Raw genomic sequence first — 25,719 nt, forward strand, 5'->3', positions numbered from 1 at the left:
GGGAACGCTATGCGTTTAGGTATGCCACTAGCAGACACAAAGTTGCTAGTATCAGCACAACGTTGCTAACAAGTACTGCATGGAGCGCAGTTTTCGCACACATGATGCAGAGTGCTGGCTGTGTGTACGTTTGTATCTCAGCAGGGCACAGTTTCCGGGTCCAAATTCAGAAAATTCTTATCTTTTGCAGGAAACTAGCAAATACCCATAGTGAAATTAAAAAAAATAATTTCATGTGCTGAAACTCACGGGCGTGACCAGAAAAAATAAAATGAACACCATAACGCTACATGCAATTATTACAATGCATTGCACAGGCTGTTTATGTAGTCGTCGACCGAACGGTATTGTACAAATTCGAAATGCTTAAAAACTTATTGCACGTGCAGAAGACGTCGCCCAGAATAACGTTTACAGTACGTACTAAAAAAAAATAGATAACAGGTACGAGACTACGAGTAAACTAATATAGCAGCGAAAGGAACGGCAGACATATGGACAATATAGTATTTCTGATATTTTATAAATTAGCAAACAAAACTTGTCTCTTAGTCTCTCAAAGCACGGGTACGCATTATAGTAAACCTAAAAATTATAGTTATCAAAAGGAAGTCAGCTAATCAAAACAAACCAGCATGAAAATGTGTTCGAATAGGCCGACACCTGCTGAACTATTGTATCTGCAGTCTGTTTTTTATAAATTTGCAATGGTTGGCGGTAAGAGTTGCACATGAAATTAATTTTGGAGGATTTCACAGTCGTTCAGTACTCGTACCTTTTAGCAAAAAAAAGAATTTTTTTCTGAATTATAAGTATTATTACAGTGCGAAAAAAGTCTGCACTAGTACTGCAATATCGTATTGTAATAGTATGTAGTAATATGATATTCATTTATTTTTACTGGCCACGCCCTTGAGTCTCAGCAGATGAAATTATTTTTTTTTAATTATACTATGGGTATTTGCTAGTTTCCTGCAAAAGAAGGGAATTTTCTGAATTTGGACCCGGAAAATGTGTCCTGGTGGGTGAATGTTCTGTTTCAAAAACAGGGTATCGGTATAAAAGAATAAGATCTGCTTACAATGTATTCAATAATCAAACCTGGACACCGAGATCGGAACAAAACTTTATATAATAAAAAGCTGGAAACGCTATTAGATTCAGCATGTTTGAGAAAACTGCCACTATACATTTTATTTCTCAAAAATTTACATGCATACACATGCATTTTATTTGATAAAAAACCATCCGTGCGGCCGATGTCGGTTTTGTTTCCCCGGCTTTCGGTGGGGGTTTTCAAGGAATCCTTGAAAATTATTAGAGGCTTTTTGTAGTTGCTTAGTACTACGAGTACTACAGGTTTATTCAATATGTATTTCGTTTTGGTCACTTTAAGGGCGCATTTTCACATTTTGTTCAACTGGTGCTTAAATTTCCGGACAAACAAGGATGCCAGAAATGAATGGTTTTACGAGTATAAAAACTTTGCTCATGAATTTCGAAGCATAAACAAGAGAAAATTTCCATAAAAACTAAACGAAGAGCATAAGTTGCACAGGGTGCAATCACTGCAATGTAAAGAACCGCTCTTCCACGTTTTGCAATTGCAACTGTTAGGTTGTTAACATAGCAGATCTCTCAAACAGTAGCAAATTCTCGTACGGCTACGTTCGGTTTCTGCATACAACTCCTATGGCGCTTACGGTAAAAATCATCGGATTGATCGTACCGTATACCGTATACAACAGTACCGCGCACGGTTAGCTCATTCTGAAACCATGTTGTTTTTTTTTGGCTTACGGTTTCGTACGGCACTTTCGTATCAGTATCAGTTTTCACTACGGCTACGTACTGTTGTGAAACAGCAGCCGTATACGACAGTACAGTATACTGTTTGGGGGGCTCTAATTCTATAACACAGAAGCCGAGTACAGTAACGATTCGTACGGAAAATTAGCGGATGATTGCGCGGGCGGTCTACAAATGCATTCTGCATCAGTTTAATTCGTATGCGTAGATCGTATTTAAGTACAGTACCATTTTATATTCAAACAGAAGAAAACATTCCGGTCAAGGAAAGTGACCCACTGCATGGTACTAAAATTCGCGTATTTGCACTTTCACTTTTGCGCGCTCCCATACGTTTTGCTTTATTTTGGGAACTTACATTACCACACTTCCACATTTAAACTGGTGCTAGGTTTACATTCCGATTCCGTAATTTGTGTAATTCAGTGACACGCAATTAGCTAAATGGCGCCAAATACGCGTTCCATTCCCATCATGAATGCCGGTGTAACCTCACAACTGCGATAATTATGACATTCCAACGTCTCACTGGCGCCACAAATGCATTCCAACGGCCAGGTGTGCATTCCATCCCCATCATTACCGTAATTTAATGATGTGCAACTAGTTGCCTGGCACCAAGCATGCATTCCGTTAGCATCATTAATGTCGGTGTAATCTTAAATCTGCGATAATTACCACATTCCAACGGCCAGGTGTGCATTCCATTCCCCATCATTACCGTAATCTAATGATGTGCAATTAGGTGAATGGCGCCAAGCACGCTTTTTGTTCCCATCAATAATGTCGGTGTGACCTTACATCTGCGATAATTACCACATTCCAACGGCCAGGTGTGCATTCCATTCCCCATCATTACCGTAATCTAATGATGTGCAATTAGGTGAATGGCGCCAAGCACGCTTTTTGTTCCCATCAATAATGTCGGTGTGACCTTACATCTGCGATAATTACCACATTCCAACGGCCAGGTGTGCATTCTATTCCCGTCATTACTGTAATCTAATGATCTGCGATTAGCTGACTGGCGCCAAACATTCATTCGTTTCCCATCGACAAACACCTGCGATGCTTGAGAATTTCACACTAAACATGTTGGAAAGTTAAGAGTGTCGTACCAAAACATGTAAGGAAGTCAAGAATATTATACATATCTTGTGGGAAAGCATAAAATGTCGTGTCACATATGCAGGCAACATAGGAATGTTGCGTCAAATATGCAACAAAGTTGGAATTGTCATGTCAAACATGCAAGAAAGTTGGAAATGTTATACTTATCTTGTGGGGAAAGCATAAAATGTTGTGTCACATATGCAAGAAAGTTGGGAATGTCACGGGAAACATGCAGGAAAGTTGGATTGTTACGCTAAAATATGCAGGGAAGTTGTGAATGTCACGGCAAACATGCAACAAAGTTGGAAATGTTATGCCAAACATGCAAAAAAGTTGGGATTATCACGTCAAGCATATGCGAAAGTTGGTTTGCCTTTCAAAAAGAATGTGCAGCAAATGCGATATTTGCTTCATTTGCTTGTGCGGAAATCGGAGTTTTACAAAACAATTTGATTGAAACCAAAACTCCCAAAAGTGAATACGAAATACTACCGAAAATTTATGAAAATGTATGTTAAGTCAATGGGAATCCCAAAACAAAAATCTTCGTTTTTCATTCTGAAAAACTACAAGTTTTGCAGCAAAATGATGCAAAATGGAAGTTTTTCATATCATCTTCCCGTAGTTTTCACAAATGTTTTGATTTGAATACGAGTTCGGTGAACTGAACGCGCATCATCTCATCGCTTTTGCTACCCATACTTCCGATTTTGGTATCTCACATTATTCTTCCATTACATTCGATGCAGTACCTTGCGCTTCCGATATGTGCTCAACGTTTCTTCATCTTTTCGGTGTGCTTTCATACAGCACATATATATTATCAGTAAAAGCTTCTGTTTCAGCGACGAATGCCCAAAGCCATAACGACTTCAACCTGGCCGCAGACAAGCTAAAGCCGGTACAGATTTGGTGCATTCGCCCTCTATTTTTCTTGCTTTTTTTATGTAAATGTTTTTTTTTTGGCTTTTATTATATGCTAAAAGTTACAAACTGCAAAATCATACTAAAGGAATTAATTTGCGGAACTGCGACACTTGCTCCAGCGACATCATGTCCATGCGCATCCCTTCGAATATGGGCCGCTAGCTGTCAAAACGAAAAATAGTGCGAAACTTTTTATACAAGTACAGAACGGGCACACTAACTTACTCCTTGCGAGTTCCAAACGGTAAAGTACTATAATCGTCCATTAGCATCCGTTTATCGTATACTCGTCTGAGAGTTTTCGTCAGCTGAACGGTGCTAATTTCATGAGTGTTGACATTTCTCTTGATTGTTTCGGGATATACAACGCGCAGCGTTTGGTCATCATTTTCCAAGAGCGATTTCCAAAGGCTGTAGTCCATACTCTGACCTGTCTGAACCAGTCCTTCCCAGAATTGGTCAGGATATTCTCCGTATATCCATTTTGAGTGAAGCCTTTAATTTTGCTTTCTACCCTTCCTGTATCTGTTTCGTAGTAATAAACTTTGGGCCCCAGAGAAATAAACTTGACAATATGACTCTCTCCCGATTCTAACTGGTTGCTCCATTCTCCAAGCATCGTACCTGTTGGTGGCTGCCACTCACCTGACCGCTGAACAAAAATAACGGAATCAGTGTCGAAATAAAGTACTCGTTCTCCTAACAGCTCCAGCATTTCCAAAAGTTTCAGCCGTGCATAACTTGTAGTAAAGGCAGCGATAGGGATATTAGCAGTGCACGATCCTTCTAAGTAGTCGTCGATTTTGGAAATAGTTGCCATGACACATTCAGGATTGAAGATATGGACATTGTGAATCCATGTAGATTTTGATACAAGAAGGTCATAATAGTCTTTCGGCTTGAAAAAAATTTTTGTCTGATGAAGATAGTCATTTTGTCCAAATTTACCCCAGAATGAGTTCAGCATTAGCTTTGCAACAGCCTTTCGTCCGGGATTGTCTTCAATTTGTGAAAAGTCCAGTTCAATACCCTCCACGTCCTTCACTTTTCTCACAAATTCTATCCGCTCACACTCTGTGGCGCAGTTACTCGGCCACCCGCTTGCCTGAATTTTTTCTTTGAGGAATGTATTAACAAAGTCTTCGAACAATTTTTCTTTCCGCGCTTCCCAATGCCAAACTTCATGAACAGCAACAACTTTATATCCTTGTAAAATTGCATGTTGCAATTCGGGAGTAGTCCACACACCTTCCAGCAATCGTTCCTTGCCGCTGTTGGGAATGTCACGGGAAACATGCAGGAAAGTTGGATTGTTACGCTAAAATATGCAGGGAAGTTGTGAATGTCACGGCAAACATGCAACAAAGTTGGAAATGTTATGCCAAACATGCAAAAAAGTTGGGATTATCACGTCAAGCATATGCGAAAGTTGGTTTGCCTTTCAAAAAGAATGTGCAGCAAATGCGATATTTGCTTCATTTGCTTGTGCGGAAATCGGAGTTTTACAAAACAATTTGATTGAAACCAAAACTCCCAAAAGTGAATACGAAATACTACCGAAAATTTATGAAAATGTATGTTAAGTCAATGGGAATCCCAAAACAAAAATCTTCGTTTTTTCATTCTGAAAAACTACAAGTTTTTGCAGCAAAATGATGCAAAATGGAAGTTTTTCATATCATCTTCCCGTAGTTTTCACAAATGTTTTGATTTGAATACGAGTTCGGTGAACTGAACGCGCATCATCTCATCGCTTTTGCTACCCATACTTCCGATTTTGGTATCTCACATTATTCTTCCATTACATTCGATGCAGTACCTTGCGCTTCCGATATGTGCTCAACGTTTCTTCATCTTTTCGGTGTGCTTTCATACAGCACATATATATTATCAGTAAAAGCTTCTGTTTCAGCGACGAATGCCCAAAGCCATAACGACTTCAACCTGGCCGCAGACAAGCTAAAGCCGGTACAGATTTGGGGCATTCGCCCTCTTTTTTTTGCTTTTTTATGTAAATGTTTTTGTTTTACTTTTATTATATGCTAAAAGTTACAAACTGCGAAATCAAACTAAAGGAATTAATTTGTGGAACTGCGACACTTGCTCCAACGACATCATGTCCATGCGCATCCCTTCGAATATGGGCCGCTAGCTGTCAAAAACGAAAAAATAGTGCGAAACTTTTTTATACAAGTACAGAACGGGCACACTAACTTACTCCTTGCGAGTTCCAAACGGTAAAGTACTATAATCGTCCATTAGCATCCGTTTATCGTATACTCGTCTGAGAGTTTTCGTCAGCTGAACGGTGCTAATTTCATGAGTGTTGACATTTCTCTTGATTGTTTCGGGATATACAACGCGCAGCGTTTGGTCATCATTTTCCAAGAGCGATTTCCAAAGGCTGTAGTCCATACTCTGACCTGTCTGAACCAGTCCTTCCCCAGAATTGGTCAGGATATTCTCCGTATATCCATTTTGAGTGAAGCCTTTAATTTTGCTTTCTACCCTTCCTGTATCTGTTTCGTAGTAATAAACTTTGGGCCCCAGAGAAATAAACTTGACAATATGACTCTCTCCCGATTCTAACTGGTTGCTCCATTCTCCAAGCATCGTACCTGTTGGTGGCTGCCACTCACCTGACCGCTGAACAAAAATAACGGAATCAGTGTCGAAATAAAGTACTCGTTCTCCTAACAGCTCCAGCATTTCCAAAAGTTTCAGCCGTGCATAACTTGTAGTAAAGGCAGCGATAGGGATATTAGCAGTGCACGATCCTTCTAAGTAGTCGTCGATTTTGGAAATAGTTGCCATGACACATTCAGGATTGAAGATATGGACATTGTGAATCCATGTAGATTTTGATACAAGAAGGTCATAATAGTCTTTCGGCTTGAAAAATTTTTGTCTGATGAAGATAGTCATTTTGTCCAAATTTACCCCAGAATGAGTTCAGCATTAGCTTTGCAACAGCCTTTCGTCCGGGATTGTCTTCAATTTGTGAAAAGTCCAGTTCAATACCCTCCACGTCCTTCACTTTTCTCACAAATTCTATCCGCTCACACTCTGTGGCGCAGTTACTCGGCCACCCGCTTGCCTGAATTTTTCTTTGAGGAATGTATTAACAAAGTCTTCGAACAATTTTTCTTTCCGCGCTTCCCAATGCCAAACTTCATGAACAGCAACAACTTTATATCCTTGTAAAATTGCATGTTGCAATTCGGGAGTAGTCCACACACCTTCCAGCAATCGTTCCTTGCCGCTATGGGTGCAAAATCGTTTTGCCGATGCTCTGCACATTTGCGGCAGAGCGCGAAGATTAACTTGCCGTTTATAGTTGCAGGCAAAACAGGAAACAAGCAATGTCCCGGTGCAAGCACTGTACACTTTACAAATCCAAAATATTCGCTTACATCCTTAAAATCTGCTGTTATAAGTTTCGGATGCCCGATGGGATACACGCAGTTCTTGTTAACGTAAGGATACAGAGAGACGATATCGAAGTGATGGATCTTCTCATTCGGGCCGCATTCGTAAAGTAGCTTGTTTGCGTTAGTACGACCGCCTTTAAATGCTTCTTTTGGTTGGAGAGGACTGCGTAGGGACATGTCGCTCATATACTCCCGAATGTTTGGAACCTTCAACTGCTCGCGCCACTGGCATGACCACATTTCCACAAAGTTGAAGCCCCGAGCCTTTATGGAACAAACTTTGATCTGATATTCTTCGTAAACTTCTTGCATAGTCTTGTTCGATAAAGGTGAACGGTCAGTTGCGTTGGTACAGTCCGGGTGTCCATGAAAAACGCATCCATTGTATTCGTAAACCGTGTTAGTAAATCGATCGTAGCCGTCCACAAAATACTCATTGATGCGTTTTCTTTTCCATTCCGTCCATGCTCGATTCGGCAATCCGCTTGAGTTTTGTTGACCCAGGTCAGCCACTGTGTTGCTTCCATGCTGGTGATTCTGTTAGTTTGATAACCGTGTGCTGAAATGACTCCGATTTCTTCCTTGCGGAGATTAAAAGTTCGAAAAAATTTCAAGCACGCTGAAGCAATGGTTACGGATTTGAAAGGATCAATGCACGCTAGAGCCATAAAATCATCTCGGAATTTAAGAGCACATTTCCGGAGAACTGACACGTCCATTGAACAGTAGCTGCTTAACTGTTGCCGAAAGTCGAAAACGCCGTTGCTTCTTGTTTTCTCGTCTTTATACCATTTAAGAAATTCAACTTTTTTGGTGGCACACATTGCTTCAATACCGTAAGAAGACGGGTTCGGGAAGGGAATAATTTTATCCCAGTTTTCCGGCTGATTAATTTTGTGAGGGAAGTCACCTTTCTTCTCATCAGATTTAAGGCCGACAGCTTTAGGAAATTTAGACAAAGGCAACTGCACAAAGTTGAGAGTGTCCACTGCGTTGATAGACAAAGCCTTGTATCGAATATTCAGCAGCTGACTACCACGGCAGAGAATGTCTGGCTTCAAGTTATTGTCTATCATGTGGGCCAAAATGAAATGTCCATCGTATCCTCGCAGATTATGCGCAATTATCGTATAGCCTCGATGCTCTTCGCGAAAAAGCCATGTGCAGAAGTTGGAGATGACGTCATAATCTAGTAGAGGAGTACCGTCAGGAGGAAAACGAAATTCATCTCCGCACGAATACTGCGCGACGACGTAGTTTGGAATGTGAGTACCATCTGCCGAAGTGTAAGTTTCAAAATCAAAGAAAATGTACTTCGGATTTTCATCCAATTCTTCTGGTTCAAGCAGTTGGAGATAGCACCTGTGTGATTCCTGGGGCACCCAGTCTTTGCATGTTGAGCAATACATTTCGTCGCAGCAATGAACCTGACCCGGGCGATTGAGCATATTCACGAATTTGTTACAATTTGGGCAGACAAAAAGATCTTCACAGAGTGTCCTTCCATTTTTCCGTAAAGCCTTATGAACCTCGAAGCATTCTTTGTTGGTGAAAGTTCGTCCACAATCGGGGCATAACTTCGGGTCATCGACTTTGCAATCACTTTTACTGCGATAACACATGGCACATCTTTGTTCACATCGATGGTCTGTCTTACGGACATATCCTTGATCGCAGTCTGTGCAGTAGTAACTCTTCATATGGTATCCAGAAGGTTTCGTTATAAGATCAAAATGATTTTTATCGTACATTAGGTAAATCTGCTTCATTCCCGGTTTCTTCTTCTCCGGCACTTGCGCGATAAGAGTGTTTCCCTCTTGCACGGAAATAACTTTGACTTGACACTTTAAAACGCGTTGAAAAGCCGGCAAATCTTCCAGCCCAAACATTTTTCCAATAGTAAGATCAGCATCTTGGACCAGCTGACACGCGAGTTTTTCCAACTTACGCCCTCTAGGATTAATCAAAGCTTTCCATTTCATCTTGTCTTTGCCGCTGACATCGTGAGTGTTCTTGAAATGGCCGAGCGCCAATGCTGCAGGTAAGCAAAGATTGTTTCCTGTTGTTACTGTAACAACGGACAAACTGAATCTTTTTCGGTCAATCGTTGTATGAATATGTTTTCTTTTCATTCCTCCAGCCGGTATTACGGTCCGAACAATGGTAATTTCGAAACTGTCGTCGATACAGAACGAGTTGCTGGAATTAATCATAATCATCATATCCATGAGATCGTCGATCTTGAAATCTTGAAGCTTTTTCATATGAAGATCGACTTTGCGATTAAGTGTACGACTGGAGAGAAGGATCACAATCCTATCGTCGAGTCCGAATTCTTTAGTGATTACTTTGAATATGGCTTTAAAGACTTCGGGCATTGCTTCCATAGAGGTAACAGGGTCGAATTGTTGATTAAGGTTTTCGATTTTGATCTGATACGTGATTTCCGATGTCGAGAATTTCTTTGTTTGCTTTTCGCTGATCTTTTCCAGGGCGAAGTACTTTGTCCAGTCTACAGATTCCTGTCCTCTTGATCCACCGCTTTGTACCGTATTAGCCTCCCGATATTCGCGAATGAGCTTCTGCTTCCCGTACAGATTGGCAATTGCATCAAGAGAAAGCACATGTTCTGCCTTCTCCGGCCAGTTCTCATGCAACCATTGTTGCAGAAACTCGGCATAAAAACGCAAAACTGTGCCCAAGTTAAACATTTTTTGCTTACCTGCGATGAGTAATCCGTAAACGTAATCCGTAGGCGCAACTGGTAATAAACTCGGTATTCGAGATAACACACAAAGGCTTAAAAACAGAGAAGAAACTTTAGGAAACGAACAATCAATGATGGAAAACGGAATACGATGCGTGCTATATACATCTTACTCTATGGTTCAAGCTTGACTTCTACTGTAGCTTTCTTACAGTTCTCTATGGGAAAACGTGTAGTCAAAGTCGCCAAAGGACAGAACATGCAGTTTGTTGGATGGCATTAGAGACTCCAGTGCAAGTGTACAGATGAGTACGGCAACTTACATGTTGAAGGATTGCACAGATAAAGATGCAGCTGTCTGCAGCAATTTCTAGACTTCGAGGCACGAAGGACAGCGTATGCACGTTTGTGTGTGGTTAGATGTTTCAGAATCTGACAGGGCGCAGGTGGGAACTGTGTGCAAGCTTCACGATAGTTAGGTACGTCATAAACCACTTGAGAAAACGACATGGAGAAACGTTCAGATGTTTGGGAAACCTACGCATTGTGTGACATTTATAGATGCCCCACACCTGCAGATAGTCAGATGTATGTCAGAGGCATGCCAGAAACAGCACAGATCCGAGTGCAAAATTAACAAAACGCGGACATCAACAATGATAACATTAAAATAAAACCCTTTCAAACGTGCAAACGATCTTTGCAGTTTCCAGCAAAACAACTTTCATAATGATAGCACACGATCACGCACGTTAATCCAGTTGTAGTGCTGCAGATATAATTCCTTAGATGGTGACTTACAGAAGTGAAAACTAAGAATGATGACTTGGAAAGTTTGACCTGTGCACTTGATCACAAGTCACTGCACATCTGGTTTAAAGTGGCATCGTAATATAATGTCAGCCAATACACTGTTGTACGCGGTGCATTATGGGCGGTATACAGATCAAACCGACCAATACGCTATTGTACACAGTACATGGACTGTACGCTATTCGTACACACCATCAGATCAGGCTGATTTGTACGCTATTTGTATATACAGTACAGTGTACAGACCATATTCCGCTATTTGTATACCCTAGACTATAGGGGGCGGTACTTAGGCTAAACCGACCAATAGGAGAGCCCGCTATGTGTACTACCATCAAACCGCTGGTTCTACTACTTCTCTTCTGTTGGCTAACGTTGTTTCGTTGCCCTATTGAAATTATTGTACTTATTGTTAACTCGTTGCAGTACTTAAACCTTAAACTGCGCTATTTATTTAAAAAAACATTATTACACCTTTCCGCACATTTTTGTGTTCAAAGTCCGTCACATAAGCCTTCTTGCACGAACTGCCGTCATGCCAGAAAGTTTTTTATCACACTACGAACGTGCTGTTTATTGTGTCCCCTGGAAGTCTGGAACCGAATAGTTGTTACTTGTTAACCATTACTTAGAATCTCTGTTATCACATTCACGCCAACAGAAGCAGTTAATTTACATTTGTGCATTGTTGCTTGGTGGACACATTGGATACGTTATTGACTGATTTACAGTTTGTTATTCCAGTTAATTTTTTCCCGCACAACCCACTAATTATACGACTGCACATTGTCAGTTGTCAGCACTCCCAAAATCAGGAGAAAACGATTTTAGTACTTGATCTGAAGACCACAAAGAAATTGCATAAACCATGAAATTACTAACAGACTATTGAAATCTAACTACAGAGTAGAATCAAACGAATACCGAAAAGGAACATAATATTTATCCCTAGGTAGATTCCGTACGATCTGATTTACTATATCGGTATTGTTGAAATTATGGCAGTCCGTAGGCTGGAGCGGTACCTGGACTCCTGCATCACGTGGATTTGTGAGTCAGCAGACTAAGGCTGTCAGCTTATAATGCAACTTTGCAAATCACTGTCCATTAAGGGAATTCTGGCACACAAATTTTCGTATTAACTTTTGTAGAAATATGCTCCTTGCTATCGTTGGTTTTGAAATATTAATTATGTCCAGGCAGTACGCGGCGTTTTGCGTGCTCATGTAATGCCTGCTGTTGGTCAATACGATCCGATAAAATGTATCTGTACTTAGTACCTACAATTTCATCTGGTATGTTTCGTTAAAGTCATTTGCCATTCTTTAATTAACTGCACATTCGTAATCAGAATCTTTGGCGCTGTAAACTTCGGACGATTAAAAAAATTTCTTACGTGGGAATTCCTTTTTGCAGCTGGAAATAACCGTATCAGTGTTTGTGGGGATCTTATTTTACTTTGCTGTTAGCGTACACCCCATACTAAAGTAACTGAACATGATACTCGCCGCGTTAACTCTGGTACATCTCAAGAAATTCCGCCCTACACCATCTGAGCACATCACCTTGCGCGCTTTGACCATTTCTTCCGCACAGCGGGCACAGAACAGCGAATGGGTGTGGCCGAATGCTAATGTGCTGGATAGGACTATGCCAAGTTCTCGTGGTCATTGCTGCGGTAATCCTGCATATTGGCTATTGTACGTTGGACATTTCGAAGTACACTTTTGTATTGGAAGCCCAGAGCAGGAATTTGGTACCGTTCCTGCTGACGGAAGCGGTCAGTTTCGTTACCGCAAACCTGGCTACTGTGAATGGGTGGCGTTTGTATAAATTGATTCTCGATACATGGTGAAAAGAAAAGTTCCACCCGGCTGAACCGTGTCAATTCCCGCCGACCGCAAACATCATGAAGTTGATTTGGTCCGCTCGAGTCGCAATTGCAAAATTTGATGAGCAAAGACATTAATTAAACAGCTTTCGGCTAGTAATTCATGGTTATTTCTGTATCATCCGTGGTATTGTTTTCATTTATTCAGCTGAAGTATACTTTTGATGTAAACGATGCAGTTCTGATGCTCTTTGTCATGTTTTCTCTGTTTCTGCGTTCAGTTGCATATTAACGTAGCAGTCCGTCTTGATAAAATTTTTTCCATCTGATTTATGTTGTGTAAAATGTTACACTAAAAGATGTAAAACATGTAAAACATGATACTAAAATGTGCTGCGGGAGATCGAAGCGCATCTTTTGAAGGCACCAAAACCTACTCCAAATATCGGTTTCATAGTAGTTGTTTGCCGTATATTTATTTATGTGTCTGTATAGAAGATAATTCGTTTTGTCGTGTCGAGAACGATTTCTAATACTGTACGAAAAAAAAGACTGACATTTCCACCTTGGTGTCTAAATTCGCATTTTTCTAATGACGAATTTTTGTTGCCAACAATTCAGCCCAGAATTAAGAAACGAAAACTTTCGAAGGTATGAATGTTTTGAGGTAATTAGCAGAGAATCATTTACGTAATTGTTTGATATTTGTAAACGTTCATGCGGTCTTAGCATAATTAGAACTGACGGGGAAGGACTGCAGGAATTGCTCACACCTTACGCCGGGGAAATTCTACCACTGTTTCAATAGTGACACTGTTGACTTTAACTTAATTAAATCAACACGAATCGCTAACGCCTGTTACGTACTCGTATTTGCAAAGCTGGTTCAGATGACTTCATTCTTGCTTCGATCGATTCGAAGACGGATCGTATTTTTGAATATTTTCCAAGTGTGCGTTAACTGTATCCGGGTTATTGTGTATATGTAGTAAAACTGTGACCTTTCCAATATTTTTGCGTATGAGTTTATCTGCTGAAAATACTCGCGAGTAATTTCTGGTCGTGGATGAGATGGAGGAACTACGGAAGCTCGTAGCGGAGCTGGAGACTGACGCGAAAGCTACGAAGGGGACGAAACTCATCGCGCCCATACTGTACAAACTCATCGATGAAAATCAACATCTGCGTAAAAAAGTGGAAGCGCTCGAAGGGCAGCAGCTACGTCGGAGTGTGGATCAACTGAAAGATGATGTCACAACACTTGGGAATACCATGCAGCGAATTGTGGAAGAAGAACTGCCAGCGCTGGAAAACCGAGTTCATGAGACCGAATCCAACATGGCGGCGAACCGTGCCGAACCGGATCAGCCTGCAGCACATCACCAGCCAACAATGCCTAAAGCAAACAAGCCTGTGCGTTCAACAGCCAACCCATCTAATGATCCTGAAATCGTCGAAGTCAAGACTGATTGGGCTACTGTAACTCGTCGAAAGATCATCAAAGGAAATCATCGAACTGGAGGAAACGACGATGCAAACCCACGACACAACCTGGCCAAAAAGCTAAGTCTGCAACGTAAAGCTCATTTAGATGTATGCGTAATGGGTATTCCGCTACATAATAATGCGGGATTCGAATCTACAGAAGAATATGCGAACGATCTAAAGTCATCACTGGGGGATTTGGGTGTAAATGTACGCTTTGTTAAAGTCTTTGAGCGTAAAGAAGGTGACAAGCGTAGTACTACTTGCGCGCGTATTGGTACCTTCGCCGATTGTGAAGATGCCCTGATGTCAGCAGATATTTGGCCTACGAATGTATCGCTGAGGCGCTGGGAGTATAAACCACCTGCTCCGCAGGCGGGAAACGGGAAATCGCGGGTTTTTCATCGCAACCAGCGATGAAAGACTCGCTAAGATGTGAGAAATTTAGATTGGTCAAACCTGCAGTAAAATCTAAGCTGTCGGCGTTCACAAATGTGAAATTCAAACTTTGTAATATTAACGGTATACTTTCCAAGTCCGCTTCCGTAAAACAGTTTTGTAGTGGTTCTGACATAGTCGGATTTACAGAAACTTGGGATAGATCTGAATACCCAGATTCGTTATTCGCTGATTTGAGAAGCTTCAACGTTTTCAGGCGACCTAGAAGTACTGATCCCCATGGTGGCGTGTGCTTTGTCGTTCGAAAAAATTTAGACGCTGTAAGACGAACAGACCTGGAAAATAACGATCTTGAATTGCTGTTTATTGAAATAACAAAAATTAATATTTTAGCTGCGGCATTTTATTCGGCGCCTTCTCGAGTATCTATAGATCTTCCAATTTTGATCGAACATCTGAGAAATATCCCGCATGCCAATTTTTCAAAACTGCTACTTGTTGGTGATTTTAATCTCCCCGATGTTGACTGGAGTAAAAATTGTGCGAGTAGCAAACATAGTCGTGAATTTTTAAGGTGTTTGAAAGAGTTTAATTTAAAGCAAATAATTTTTTGCCCTACGCGTAGACACAATATTCTTGACCTTTGCATTATTCCTACAATGTGGTCAGCAAGTGTCCCTGAAAATATTTGCCCTCCGTCAACAACTAACGATCACAATGGGGTATTCATTGAATTTCCTAGGCAGAAACGAAAAGATACTAAAGTACTAAAAAAGCGTTGGGTAATTACGGATGAAGCTAGTTTACAGTTTCGTAACCATTTGTATGAAATTGATTGGAATGCATTGCTACTAAACCTTAATCCGGATGAGCAAGCGGTTTTTATTGAAAACACGGTTCTCGAAGCAGCTAAGGCATTCTTTCAGCAAAAAGAGGTCAGGTACAGGATGGCTGAATTCGAGTATCCTGCAAGCTTGCGTAATGCAATTCGAAGCCGGAACTCTGCATTTGACCGTTTAAAGCGTGAGCTGAACACTTTGCGAAAAGAAAGACTGCGACATGAATGGTTGAAAAAGTCTCGGTTAGCAGAGAGGCAGGTTAATGCATATTACCGTATGCAAACAATGAAGATTGCGGCTATATCTCGGCATGATAGCAAAAAATTCTGGCGCTTCGTAAAAGCTGCGGTAGATCGCCCAAATATGCCTCCACTGAAACGACCTAACGGTCTTCATGCTGTGGACGATGAAGAAAAGGCTGAGTGTTTGAATGAACAATACGCGAGTGTGTTTGGCCAATGTTCAGTGCATTGTATGGCTGCTGCTCATGTCACTGAAGATGTAACAGAAGAAAGCCTATTTGCTAGCGATATCGACATTTGGGACGTTCTGCGAGCAATTAATTGTAATAAATCTAGCGGACCGTATGATCTATCTTCAAACCTTCTTAAAGCTTGTAGTGCTTCACTGATCCATCCCCTGAAAATTTTGTTCAATAATTGTTTAAAGAAAAGCGTATTTCCCATGTCATGGAAAACCTTTTTCGTAACTCCTGTCGTCAAACAAGCTGCTGATCAGACCAACCCTGCAAACTGGCGCCCAGTGGCAATGTTACATCCTCTGTCGAAATTATTTGAAAAATTTATTTGTAAAATTTTGAAAATGCAAATTGGTGATTTTACAGATAAACAATTTGCTTACCGTGAAAAACATTCTACCGAACTTTTGTTAACTTTGTTCTGTCAAAAATTAGCCGATGCTAAAGGTCGTGGTAAACGTGTCGACATTATTCTGTTGGATTGTAGCAAGGCTTTCGATAAAGTTGATCACTCTATTTTACTTACAAAATTATCGAAAATGAATGTTTCGTGTAAAGTTGTAAACCTTATCAGTAGCTACTTATCAAACCGAGTGCAGTCGGTTATTGTAAATGGCAAGAAATCGGTGTTTTTACCGGCTACAAGCGGAGTCCCTCAAGGGTCGCTTGTAGGTCCCAAATTGTTTAACTGTCTCCTTAGTGATTTCCCTACTGTTTGTGTCCATGGCAGTGAAATGTTGTTGTTTGCTGATGACGTGATGATGTACAAAATAATCGAATCAGATGTGGATGCGCTAGATTTCCAAAAAGATCTGGATGCCGTCACTAAATGGGCGCGCAAGCATAACTTGATTTTCAATGCGAAAAAGTCGGCCTGTGTTCAGTTCTCGTTCAGAAAGAAAATATCTCAGCCCTATAAAGTAAACGGAGAAAGTGTCCCCATAGTTGATTCGGCTAAGTATTTGGGAATTTACGTAGAGCGCAGCTGCAAATGGAAATTGCAGTCTGAAAATATTTCGAGTCGAATGTTAAAGCGTCTGCGTTACCTTAACACGTTATTTCGTTCCCGAGACTTGTCAGCACGTTGTATGCTGTATACGAGCCTCGTTCTGTCCATCTCTGATTACTGTGCGTCTGTCACCTTTTCAACTCAAAAAGGACTAATCGATAATGTGGAAAACGTTCAAAAAAGATTCATTCAATCACTTCACCTTAAAACTGACCGGAAAGACTATATTGGCAGATTAAAGGAGCTACAATGGGAGCCCATTGTACGGCGCAATCTGAAGCGCAGTCTTCAGCTTACGTACAAATTTATATACAACCTAATCCCTTATGGCGACAAGTTATTTTGTAAGGGTACTGCGGTGCGCTCTGGTGTTGCAGGTGCTACGCGTCATCAGCAGATGATGGCTGGACATCCGTGCCCGATTTTCCCTACTGGATCAACGTTTGGCGGTCACATGCTCCCAACATCGGACCGATCGTTCGCTTATCGGATGGCGAGGATCTGGAATGACTTGCGGATTCCTGCGGAATCGTACCAGAGTCTTGGCAGATTTACTGCCGCTTTAAATTGTGTCGATTGGAAGTCTGTAGTGTCTTTGAAGAAGTTTTACCACGCTGAGCACGTGTTGTTATTGAAAATGTAAATGTCTGTAAATTTGTTTAATTATGACCAATTATTGTTTCTTGTCTTCCGTTTTTTTTTATGACGTGTCTACTGCCTCGGATTGGGCCTTAGCCCAGATTGTGTGTGGACGTTAAACCATTAAACTTAACTATGACTTACATCCGATCCTTGCGGCCACGAAGGCACCCACTGGAGCAAATTCTAGCTACATTAAGTAGCAGACATTTGCAATTTTGCGCCACAAAGGCTGCCGTTTAGTATCCCCCGACATAGACTGAATGCAAAAGGTTGTCTCCGACTTTGCGCTATAGAAGTACGAAAACTGACCGTACTGTAATTCCGCTCTAACAAAGAAGATCGACGTTCGCTGGAAAAAATGACGGTAAAGAAACCGCTTAACATTGCAGCGCCGCTCTGCACTGTAGTTCCCACACCACACAGTCGTCGCCAGCATCTCCACGTTCCTACGCACAGCAAGGCAGTTTTATCAAAAATTTTCCACATTGTGGAAATGTACGCGTGTAATGCTGTAAATATGGTTATTTCGCTGGTTGATAATCTGTTCCATATCGCGCGGGATATGGTCGAAAAATCCGAAGCTGACAGTGCGGAGGAAATGCAATGGCACACTGTGCGCAAATATATACTGCGTGGCGTGTACTGTGCTCTTTATTTGGGGATACCCTTTATGTTGCTGGATTATGCCTTGTGGGGGCTGAAAGCGACCGGGACACCGTGTGAGTGCGAATCTAGGGTTACGTGAGACGCTAAATACAGCTCTTGAGGAACTGAACTCTGACTTTCTCTTAAAGTTGTTGTGGAACAGTTTGCTGCTATTCTGTCTCGTTAGCGGAACAATTCTGTATGCAGTGAAAGTTTTTAATTTACGCTTCGATTTTGATAATGTTGTTTACGCCGTTGCTCAGTTTGTTTACAGCGTAAAGTTTTGATGTTTCATTAAAGGTCGACCTGATGAGAATGGTCAATTACGGTTAACTGGAACGGCAGAAGTTATCAGCCTTCGGCGCCGCTACTGAACGGTACCGCCGAAGATCAGCTGAACAATGATATTCGCGCATCCGATCCGCAGAAGGTGTTCATGCGCAAATGGTGTTTCCAGCTGCAGTGCGGTGCGCATGCTGCCATGTTTTCGCATTGCTTCAATTAGTATAACGTGCAAACTGGTAATTGCAGATGTGGATATGTCGCAGCTGGGGTACTGTCCGCGCTCCCGCATCAGCGGGTGGAGTGAACCAGGACTTCGAGCTCGCGGCATCACGGCTTTGGTCTGCGTTGTGTCACCATGGATTCTGGCGTTCGTGGAGCGGCTGCTGCTTTTCTGCGGACGCGATGGCAGGATCTGCAAATGGATTTTCGCTCTGCTGTTTTTCGTCCACAGTGGCGTCTTGCTGACTTCGGTCGGGTACTATTACTACTACTACAGGGACTGCTACCAAGGGACTTCCTACCAAAGCGTTTTCGCCCCGTTCAACTGGACGAACCCGTTCTCAGATACCTATGAGCATAAATTCCGCAATTACGGGATAAGAATGCCTATGTGAATCCGCCGCGAAAGTGGATCTACAGCATGCATGGAGTTTGTGGTGACAGTTTGTTAAGAAAACTAGCTTCGCAAATGGATTTACGCTACTCCTTTACTGCTATCGTCTGCATCGGTGCTGCTGTCCTCCGTTTGGTACTGTCATTATTACTGCGGGACTGTTGGTTAAACCCAAACGCATCTGCACGCTTTGTTATACTCTTAAGTGTTCCGCTGGAAAGCACCGAATATTATGGGCGGATCGCGCGAAAACACTGGATGCGCAAAACGGTTTTCGGTTCTCGGTTTTCGGTTCTCGGACGCTTTATCGGTTTAACCACGAAAACACCCCCCCCCCCGGTCATGCCGGTTGGCCTACCGGCTAGAACGAATAATTTTATAAGGCTGAATTTAATACTCGAGAAACAATGTTCTGCGAATGCAGCATATAGTAAACTTATTTCCAGCTGTTCCCTGCGACCCGGTCCATCTTTTTAGAGAGGGTGGGAGAGGGGGCTTACTAAGGGAAGCCGTATTTCAGGGATAGGTGCAATGCCGATGATTAAAGTAACTGTTACTGGGTAAAGAGTTTCGTAAAACAATAGAAAACAATGTGTGAGAGAGCGCGAAAATAAACGTTACTTATCCTGATTTATAGTTACCAAAGTTTGGTGCTATGTACCGGGTAAACATATAAAGCAGGTATGTATGTACTATGCATGTATCGTAATGTACGATACCTTTCTATTAATTTTATCAGTATGTACTCTGACTGACGGTGCAGATATTACAGTAATTCAGCGTAACAACAACGACTTCGTCCAGAAACAATACGAGTACCCAATGCGGCTCACAGGACAAGTCTTAGAGATGGTAATTTCTGTGACCGTAGGTCACAGAACGAATTTTTTGGCCTTGCCATATGCATTGTTGGTGTGTGTGTATTCGTCGACATGACGTTGTAGGCAGCAATGATAAGAGAATGGCCAGCAATCAAACTCAAGTCAACAGAGCAACGGAGATGGTGCGGATCTGTTTACGTACAGTGCTCACGGAATAGTCACGGATAGAGTGCCCTGAAACCAGCATATTGACTGGAACTGTGACAACTGTATATACCTTTCGACACGGACAGTTCTGCCGCTTTTTCATAACTGACAATATTGACTTTAATTACTTTAAATCAACAAAAGCAACTACTGAAATTATGTTCCTGTGTTAGATTAGCAGGCTGGATCGACGCACAGTTGATCCATTCGGACGTTGCGCACGTACCGTATACAGTACACCAGAGTAACCAGACGATTAAAGATTAAACATCACCGTCAGAAAATTGCATCTCAAGCACATCGTATAGCTTTTCCCTGATTATAAGCCGAGTAATGCCAATAACGTATACTTTTGTGCCAATGCAGGCAAACTTCCAGAGGAAAACATGGCGATGCCACTACTGACAAGCACTGGAGAGCCACCCTGCACCGGCATGTTCTTTCCAGAAGGATCCCGCCAGCATTTTAACGTTCCCAGTCACAAAAGTGGTATTCTAAGGAAAACGACTCAATTTGTGCAAAGGTATGCATGTCGCGCGCTGGATATTGTGGTCTTGCTGGTGGATAAATGGAATCACCATCCGCGTGACATAGACGAAGAAGAATCCAAGGGCGGGTGCAACAGACGGTGGCGCACCGATATGTTATGGTGTTTCATGTACTGTATCCTATCCTCTACATTGGCATGCCTACGGTTCTCCTAGACTACGCTCTGTGGGGCATTACCGCCACCGGGACACCATGTGAGTTCGAGTATTTCGTTTACGATGCCCTGCATATTCATACCATAAGGTATTTCAGTTCTCTCAAATTTTTAGCGGCTTGTTCATATTTTTATTGAGTTGTACTGGGACAGTTTATTAAACTTTTGCGGTACAATACATAGATCAAGCATTTGAACATTACAATTTTTGACAGATTGTATTTGGTAGCTTTTCCTATTCAGTTTTGCTAGGATTCATCTGTTTTTGGGCTCTGCACCACTTGTTTTCTTACACAAAGGTGGTACGATGCTTAAATAAACATACATAGTATATCCCTAATCAAACATGAATAGTAGCAAATCTAAATGAAAAAAAGACAATCAGTATACTTGTATTCTATGTTCACGATTAGATTAAGTATTCATATTATAATGTGCGTTACACTTTATTCAGTAAATTTACAAAGGCTGCGCTTGCTAAAAATCTTCTAACTGAAAATCCTTCCATTTAACATGGGACGGGACACATTACGCGTATATTGGAACTTTTGGATTTACTTCGATGTTCTCTAGAAAGACGTACTTGAACAATATACCATTAAATGTTCTTAGAGCGCTATATTTCTACCACGGTTCAGTTAATGTTTCGTTAAAGGTCAACCTGATGAAAACGGTCAATCTCTTTTTCGAACGGCACAATAACTGTCGAATGGAATGGTGACAGTTTCCAGCCGTCGGCGGCACTGCTAAACGCCACCATTGAGGAACAGCTGAATAACGAGATCAGCGGCGCAACCGATCCACAACAAGTCTTCATGCGCAAATGGTGCTTCCATTTGCACTGTGGTACGAACGTTGCGAACGCTGCCATATGTTTGAGCCAGCATCTACTTGACCAATGTCCACTGCTATGATTTAAGGTGGGGATAAGTCGAAGCAGGGATACTGTCCGCGCTCCCGCATCACCGGATGGAGTGCACCGGCACTGCGGACGCGCGGCATTGGCGCGATGGTCTGTTTCGTGTCAGCCTGGGTTCTGCTGCTGATGTTGGTGACGCTTGCTGGCGGCACCAGTAAACTATCCAAATGCACTTTCGCCCTGGTGCTTGTCGTTCATACCGGTGTGGTAGTGGTCTCCTTCGGGTGCTGCCTTTACTATTACAAACACTGCTACCAGGGAACGTCCCATCAAAGCAGTTTCGCTCCAGTCCACTGGATCGGCTTGTGGTTCGATCCGAGACCTAAGCTGCGCCTCGGCAGGATATAGGAAGGGGCCCAGGATGGAGCATCGCCAGCTAAGAAGAATGGCAAACAAATATTGTGTGCAAACTGAGGGTCTACTGCACCTTCATCCTTACCGATTGTCAGGTGTTAGTGTGCTACTTACAATTATAACGGCAATCACAGTATGAATATTCATTCGGTTAAACATTTACTTATTCTTTTTGTTCAGTATTTATCTCTACTAGATTAAAAAAGCCGCCTGAGAGTGTTCCGCCGTCTCTGTTTGCTGTTTTTAGTCTTCTGATAATAGTTCAAGAGATTACTACTTTTCAGGTTGCGCTTAGCTGCGACTGACAGATTACTTTGAAGTTTGAACGTAATATGTGATACGTCTTCCAGATTGGCTCCTTATCCAGTGAGAACTGATTTAACAAAATTTTTTTCCAGAGGAATTCCAGGTAACAAAATTATGTCCTCCCAGGCAATTTCGTAATAAAGTTAAAGTCATCATTCAAAATATGTATTTCGATTGCACTCCGTGTTAAAAAATAAAAGCCACAGTTAGTTACCTTACCAAGTTTAATGGCAATGCATATGCTACAGTACCGTTATTCGACGATCGTAATAGCTCAGTGCAATTTGATGCTTTGTTCTCCCAGAATACTGACGGGTCGGCCAAGTTTACCTTTGCCGCCCGTATGCCTTTACCTTTACAGTTTGAGTGTACAGAAATTGTGCTTCAAACGCGAATACTGTGAGATCCACAAATCAGTGCACGCTTTCAATTCCACAGTGTATTACAACAGTTTGTTTCTTTTCACGCAATTACTATATACTGTAATTTGCACATACGTAGCACTCGCCATATATTTCAAGCCACACGGCTGAAGCGCTTACAAATTTTATTATGCGCCCTGTAACCAATAATGCCACAACGTTTGTCATGTGTTGGATGTCATGCCGTTGATTAAATAAAAGAACTAATATTCTGAGTTAAGTCTATGTGTGCAAAGTGCAGAAATTGCACAGTTAAATAGTTTGTGACGATATTCTGCCATGCAAAAGGTCATTGGCAACGGTAAAGGTAATTGAGAAGTCTGTTTGGAACGGTTTATTAGAACGGTGAAGGCTTTTGCGATGGCAAAGGTAAACTTGAAAAAGGCAAACTGTAAAGGCAAACGGACGGCAAAGGTAAACTTGGCTGACCCCACTTAGACCTTACATTTCGAACAGTTGCTTACCTACGCGGCTACGCCATGTGTAGCGCAAACAGCGTCGGTGAGAAATTGTTGAACAACGTCGAAGTATACATAAACAAGAAAATACATACGGTGGACTATATCCTCCAGGGATGCTCATACATGGTATTCATGACCTTGTACAACTTTGAATACACCTTAATGGTGGATAGTGCATACTTACCGTAAATGCATTACAACGATTTTTGAGGCAAGTACAATCCCAACAAAGAGAATTCACTGTTTTGCATATCTTTAGCAAAATTTTTGTAATCACTTAGGAGCTTCAGGAATAATCGAAACTGGAGAGGAAACAATAGTACGAGGGCACATTCCCCTAGCCCTTTTAAAAGACCACGGTAAAATACTAGGTTCGTATCTGTTGCTGCGTCGGCAACGTCTAGTACATTTGGCATGCGCGGTTTAGTTCCGTGCCCAGTCGAATTCAGTCCTTGGTTTCGCCAACTTCATTCTTTTCCTTGTTGAAAGCCTGAATGGCGAGTTTCAGCTGACAAGTTTAAATTATGGTTAGTACTATTTATGAGTACAAGACTGTTTTGTCTGCTAACGTCCTGAACACTGGCAACATTAGAGTACCACTTGACTCGGAAAAAAACGGGAAAAATTACTAAACTCCGAAATTACAAAGACACGCAGTGCGGTCGGTCGATAGCGCAGACCAGTTCAGAATTGCAGCGATCCAGGACAACGTGCGCAGAAAACAATTTATTCGTTCTTACCGCTTGGAATGAGTGTTCGACCAGCAGAACTTTCTCCAATTCAGTGGCTAGTCGGGCCTCTTGATGGCTTGCGGCATTATCTGTGCATTTCACATGAAGAACCGTAAGTTAACACAGCAATACTCGGCCCAATGAAAGGTGAAAATCGGCAAGCACACTTTAACAGAATCTAATGTGCCGCATGTCAATTTACCAGCACATTCCATAAACTTGGGATACAGTTCCACTGTCTGAATACGCAGTCCTTCGTGCTGTGCGAAGCCCAGAGCACGCAGCGAATCAGCAGCACCGATGGCACCATGGAACGCTGCGGCTGCCTTACTCTTCCACGTGGAAATCTGTGCTGCCGCGTCGGCGAATTCTACGAGCGAAACTCTCTTATTCTCTATGTAAGATTTTCAAACAGAGGGACCAATCGAGAAACAATACAGCTGTAAGCAAATGTCGTGACGTGAAGCAGCGTTGTGCTTTTTAATTCTGTGATGCATGGCGTCTCCCAAAGTGCGATAAATTCAAATCCAGAGAGGCCGACCACGAACCGGGCCTCCGCGAGCTGGGCATAATCAGATATACCGCGAGCACGAAGTGCTAGGGTGCAAATAAAGCTGATCGAAAAGTTGAAAAACTACTAGCACACGCCCTCCCAGCCCGTAAACCAGGGGGTATGGATACACTAGATGTAGTAGATTTACCGTAGCTGCAAAGAAGATCGTAAGCACACCTACCATTTTGCGCCAGCTGGAGCATATTAGCGAAGTGGCGCTCCTGTTCGGCTGCAGACTGTTTGAGGAGCTCCTCCACATCTGGAGAAAATCGCTGCGTGCCAGTAGTTCCAGTCATTAGGGCGTTTACAGCTTCAAGACAATGGATCACTATCTCCGGGATTGGTGTTTTCGACTTAATATGGTCCACGTACTCTGTAACGTAGATTCGTCGTAGACACATAACAATCCTGCATACTCGCCCACATGAGAATTGAGCACAGACAAATCGGAAAGTCCATGGAGAACTGCCATGCCATGATGCCACCGATGGCTCGCAAGAAATTTTCGCCAAACTTACGGGAAGCTGATTTTACGCAGTCAGCCAGGATATCAATGTTGGTCCCGACTTCTCGCCACAGACCGTTCACGCTCTTGGCTGGGGAATGGCTGCACGATGATGTCATGCTCGGTCTGTTGAAGTTCGTTCCCAAATATCCGCAAAATGTCAGATGTCACAAGCTAAAGAAAGTATTCGCTGTGTCACAATGTCGGACATTGTGACACAGATACTTAATAGCAACAAAAATATAAACGGCAAAATCTACCAACAGTCAAAAAACATGAAAAGCGTTGACTTTGCTAGTTCAGTCAGGTTTTATTCTCCGTTTTAGACAGATCCAGAAATTCAGAGCCTGACAAGTGAGAGGCGAGAGCGCTGTCAGAAGAGAACACGTACATGTAACGTAGTAAGTACTGTACTAATACCTGTTGCCGATGCCCTGATTGAGCAGTTATTGTACTACTTCCAGCGCTTAAGGGCTGAGCGCTGAGGCTGGAAGTGTGGCTTTTGTCTGACCATTTCACTCAGGCTCTTCTATGAAACTCGGGTAGGAATTAAAATAATGTAACTTGTTCTTCCCTACAGATTCTGTATTTTGACGTATCTGATCATTGTCCACTGCTGTACACGGGAAGCTCCATCGCACAAAGACATTAAATTCACCATTGCTATTCATTTTTGTATGAAGAGGTGACCCCTGCCGTGTGCTATTTGTA

At 42.1% G+C, this 25,719-nt stretch overlaps 1 protein-coding gene across 2 annotated transcripts in view; it reads right to left on the reverse strand.

Annotated features, from left to right (window-relative positions):
* The window catches only part of LOC129589617 (uncharacterized), a 43,801-nt gene that overhangs the window by 13,168 nt on the left and 4,914 nt on the right, over positions 1–25,719 (reverse strand). Inside the window, exons 2-5 of one of the 2 annotated variants that reach the window (XM_055484435.1) lie at positions 25,022–25,182; positions 24,685–24,876; positions 24,153–24,320; positions 23,960–24,039 (exon numbers count right to left, since the gene is read on the reverse strand). In XM_055484435.1, the coding sequence (XP_055340410.1) occupies positions 23,960–24,039; positions 24,153–24,320; positions 24,685–24,876; positions 25,022–25,127 (546 nt within the window). In that variant the 5' untranslated portion in view covers positions 25,128–25,182. Of the gene's footprint in view, positions 1–23,959; positions 24,040–24,152; positions 24,321–24,684; positions 24,877–25,021; positions 25,326–25,719 lie in introns of those variants that run through there. The other variant, XM_055484434.1, reaches the window with a different exon arrangement.

The sequence above is a fragment of the Paramacrobiotus metropolitanus genome, unplaced genomic scaffold (assembly GCF_019649055.1).
Source record: "Paramacrobiotus metropolitanus isolate TYO unplaced genomic scaffold, Prichtersi_v1.0 Parri_scaffold0000036, whole genome shotgun sequence".
Classification (NCBI taxonomy): Eukaryota; Metazoa; Tardigrada; class Eutardigrada; order Parachela; family Macrobiotidae; genus Paramacrobiotus; species Paramacrobiotus metropolitanus.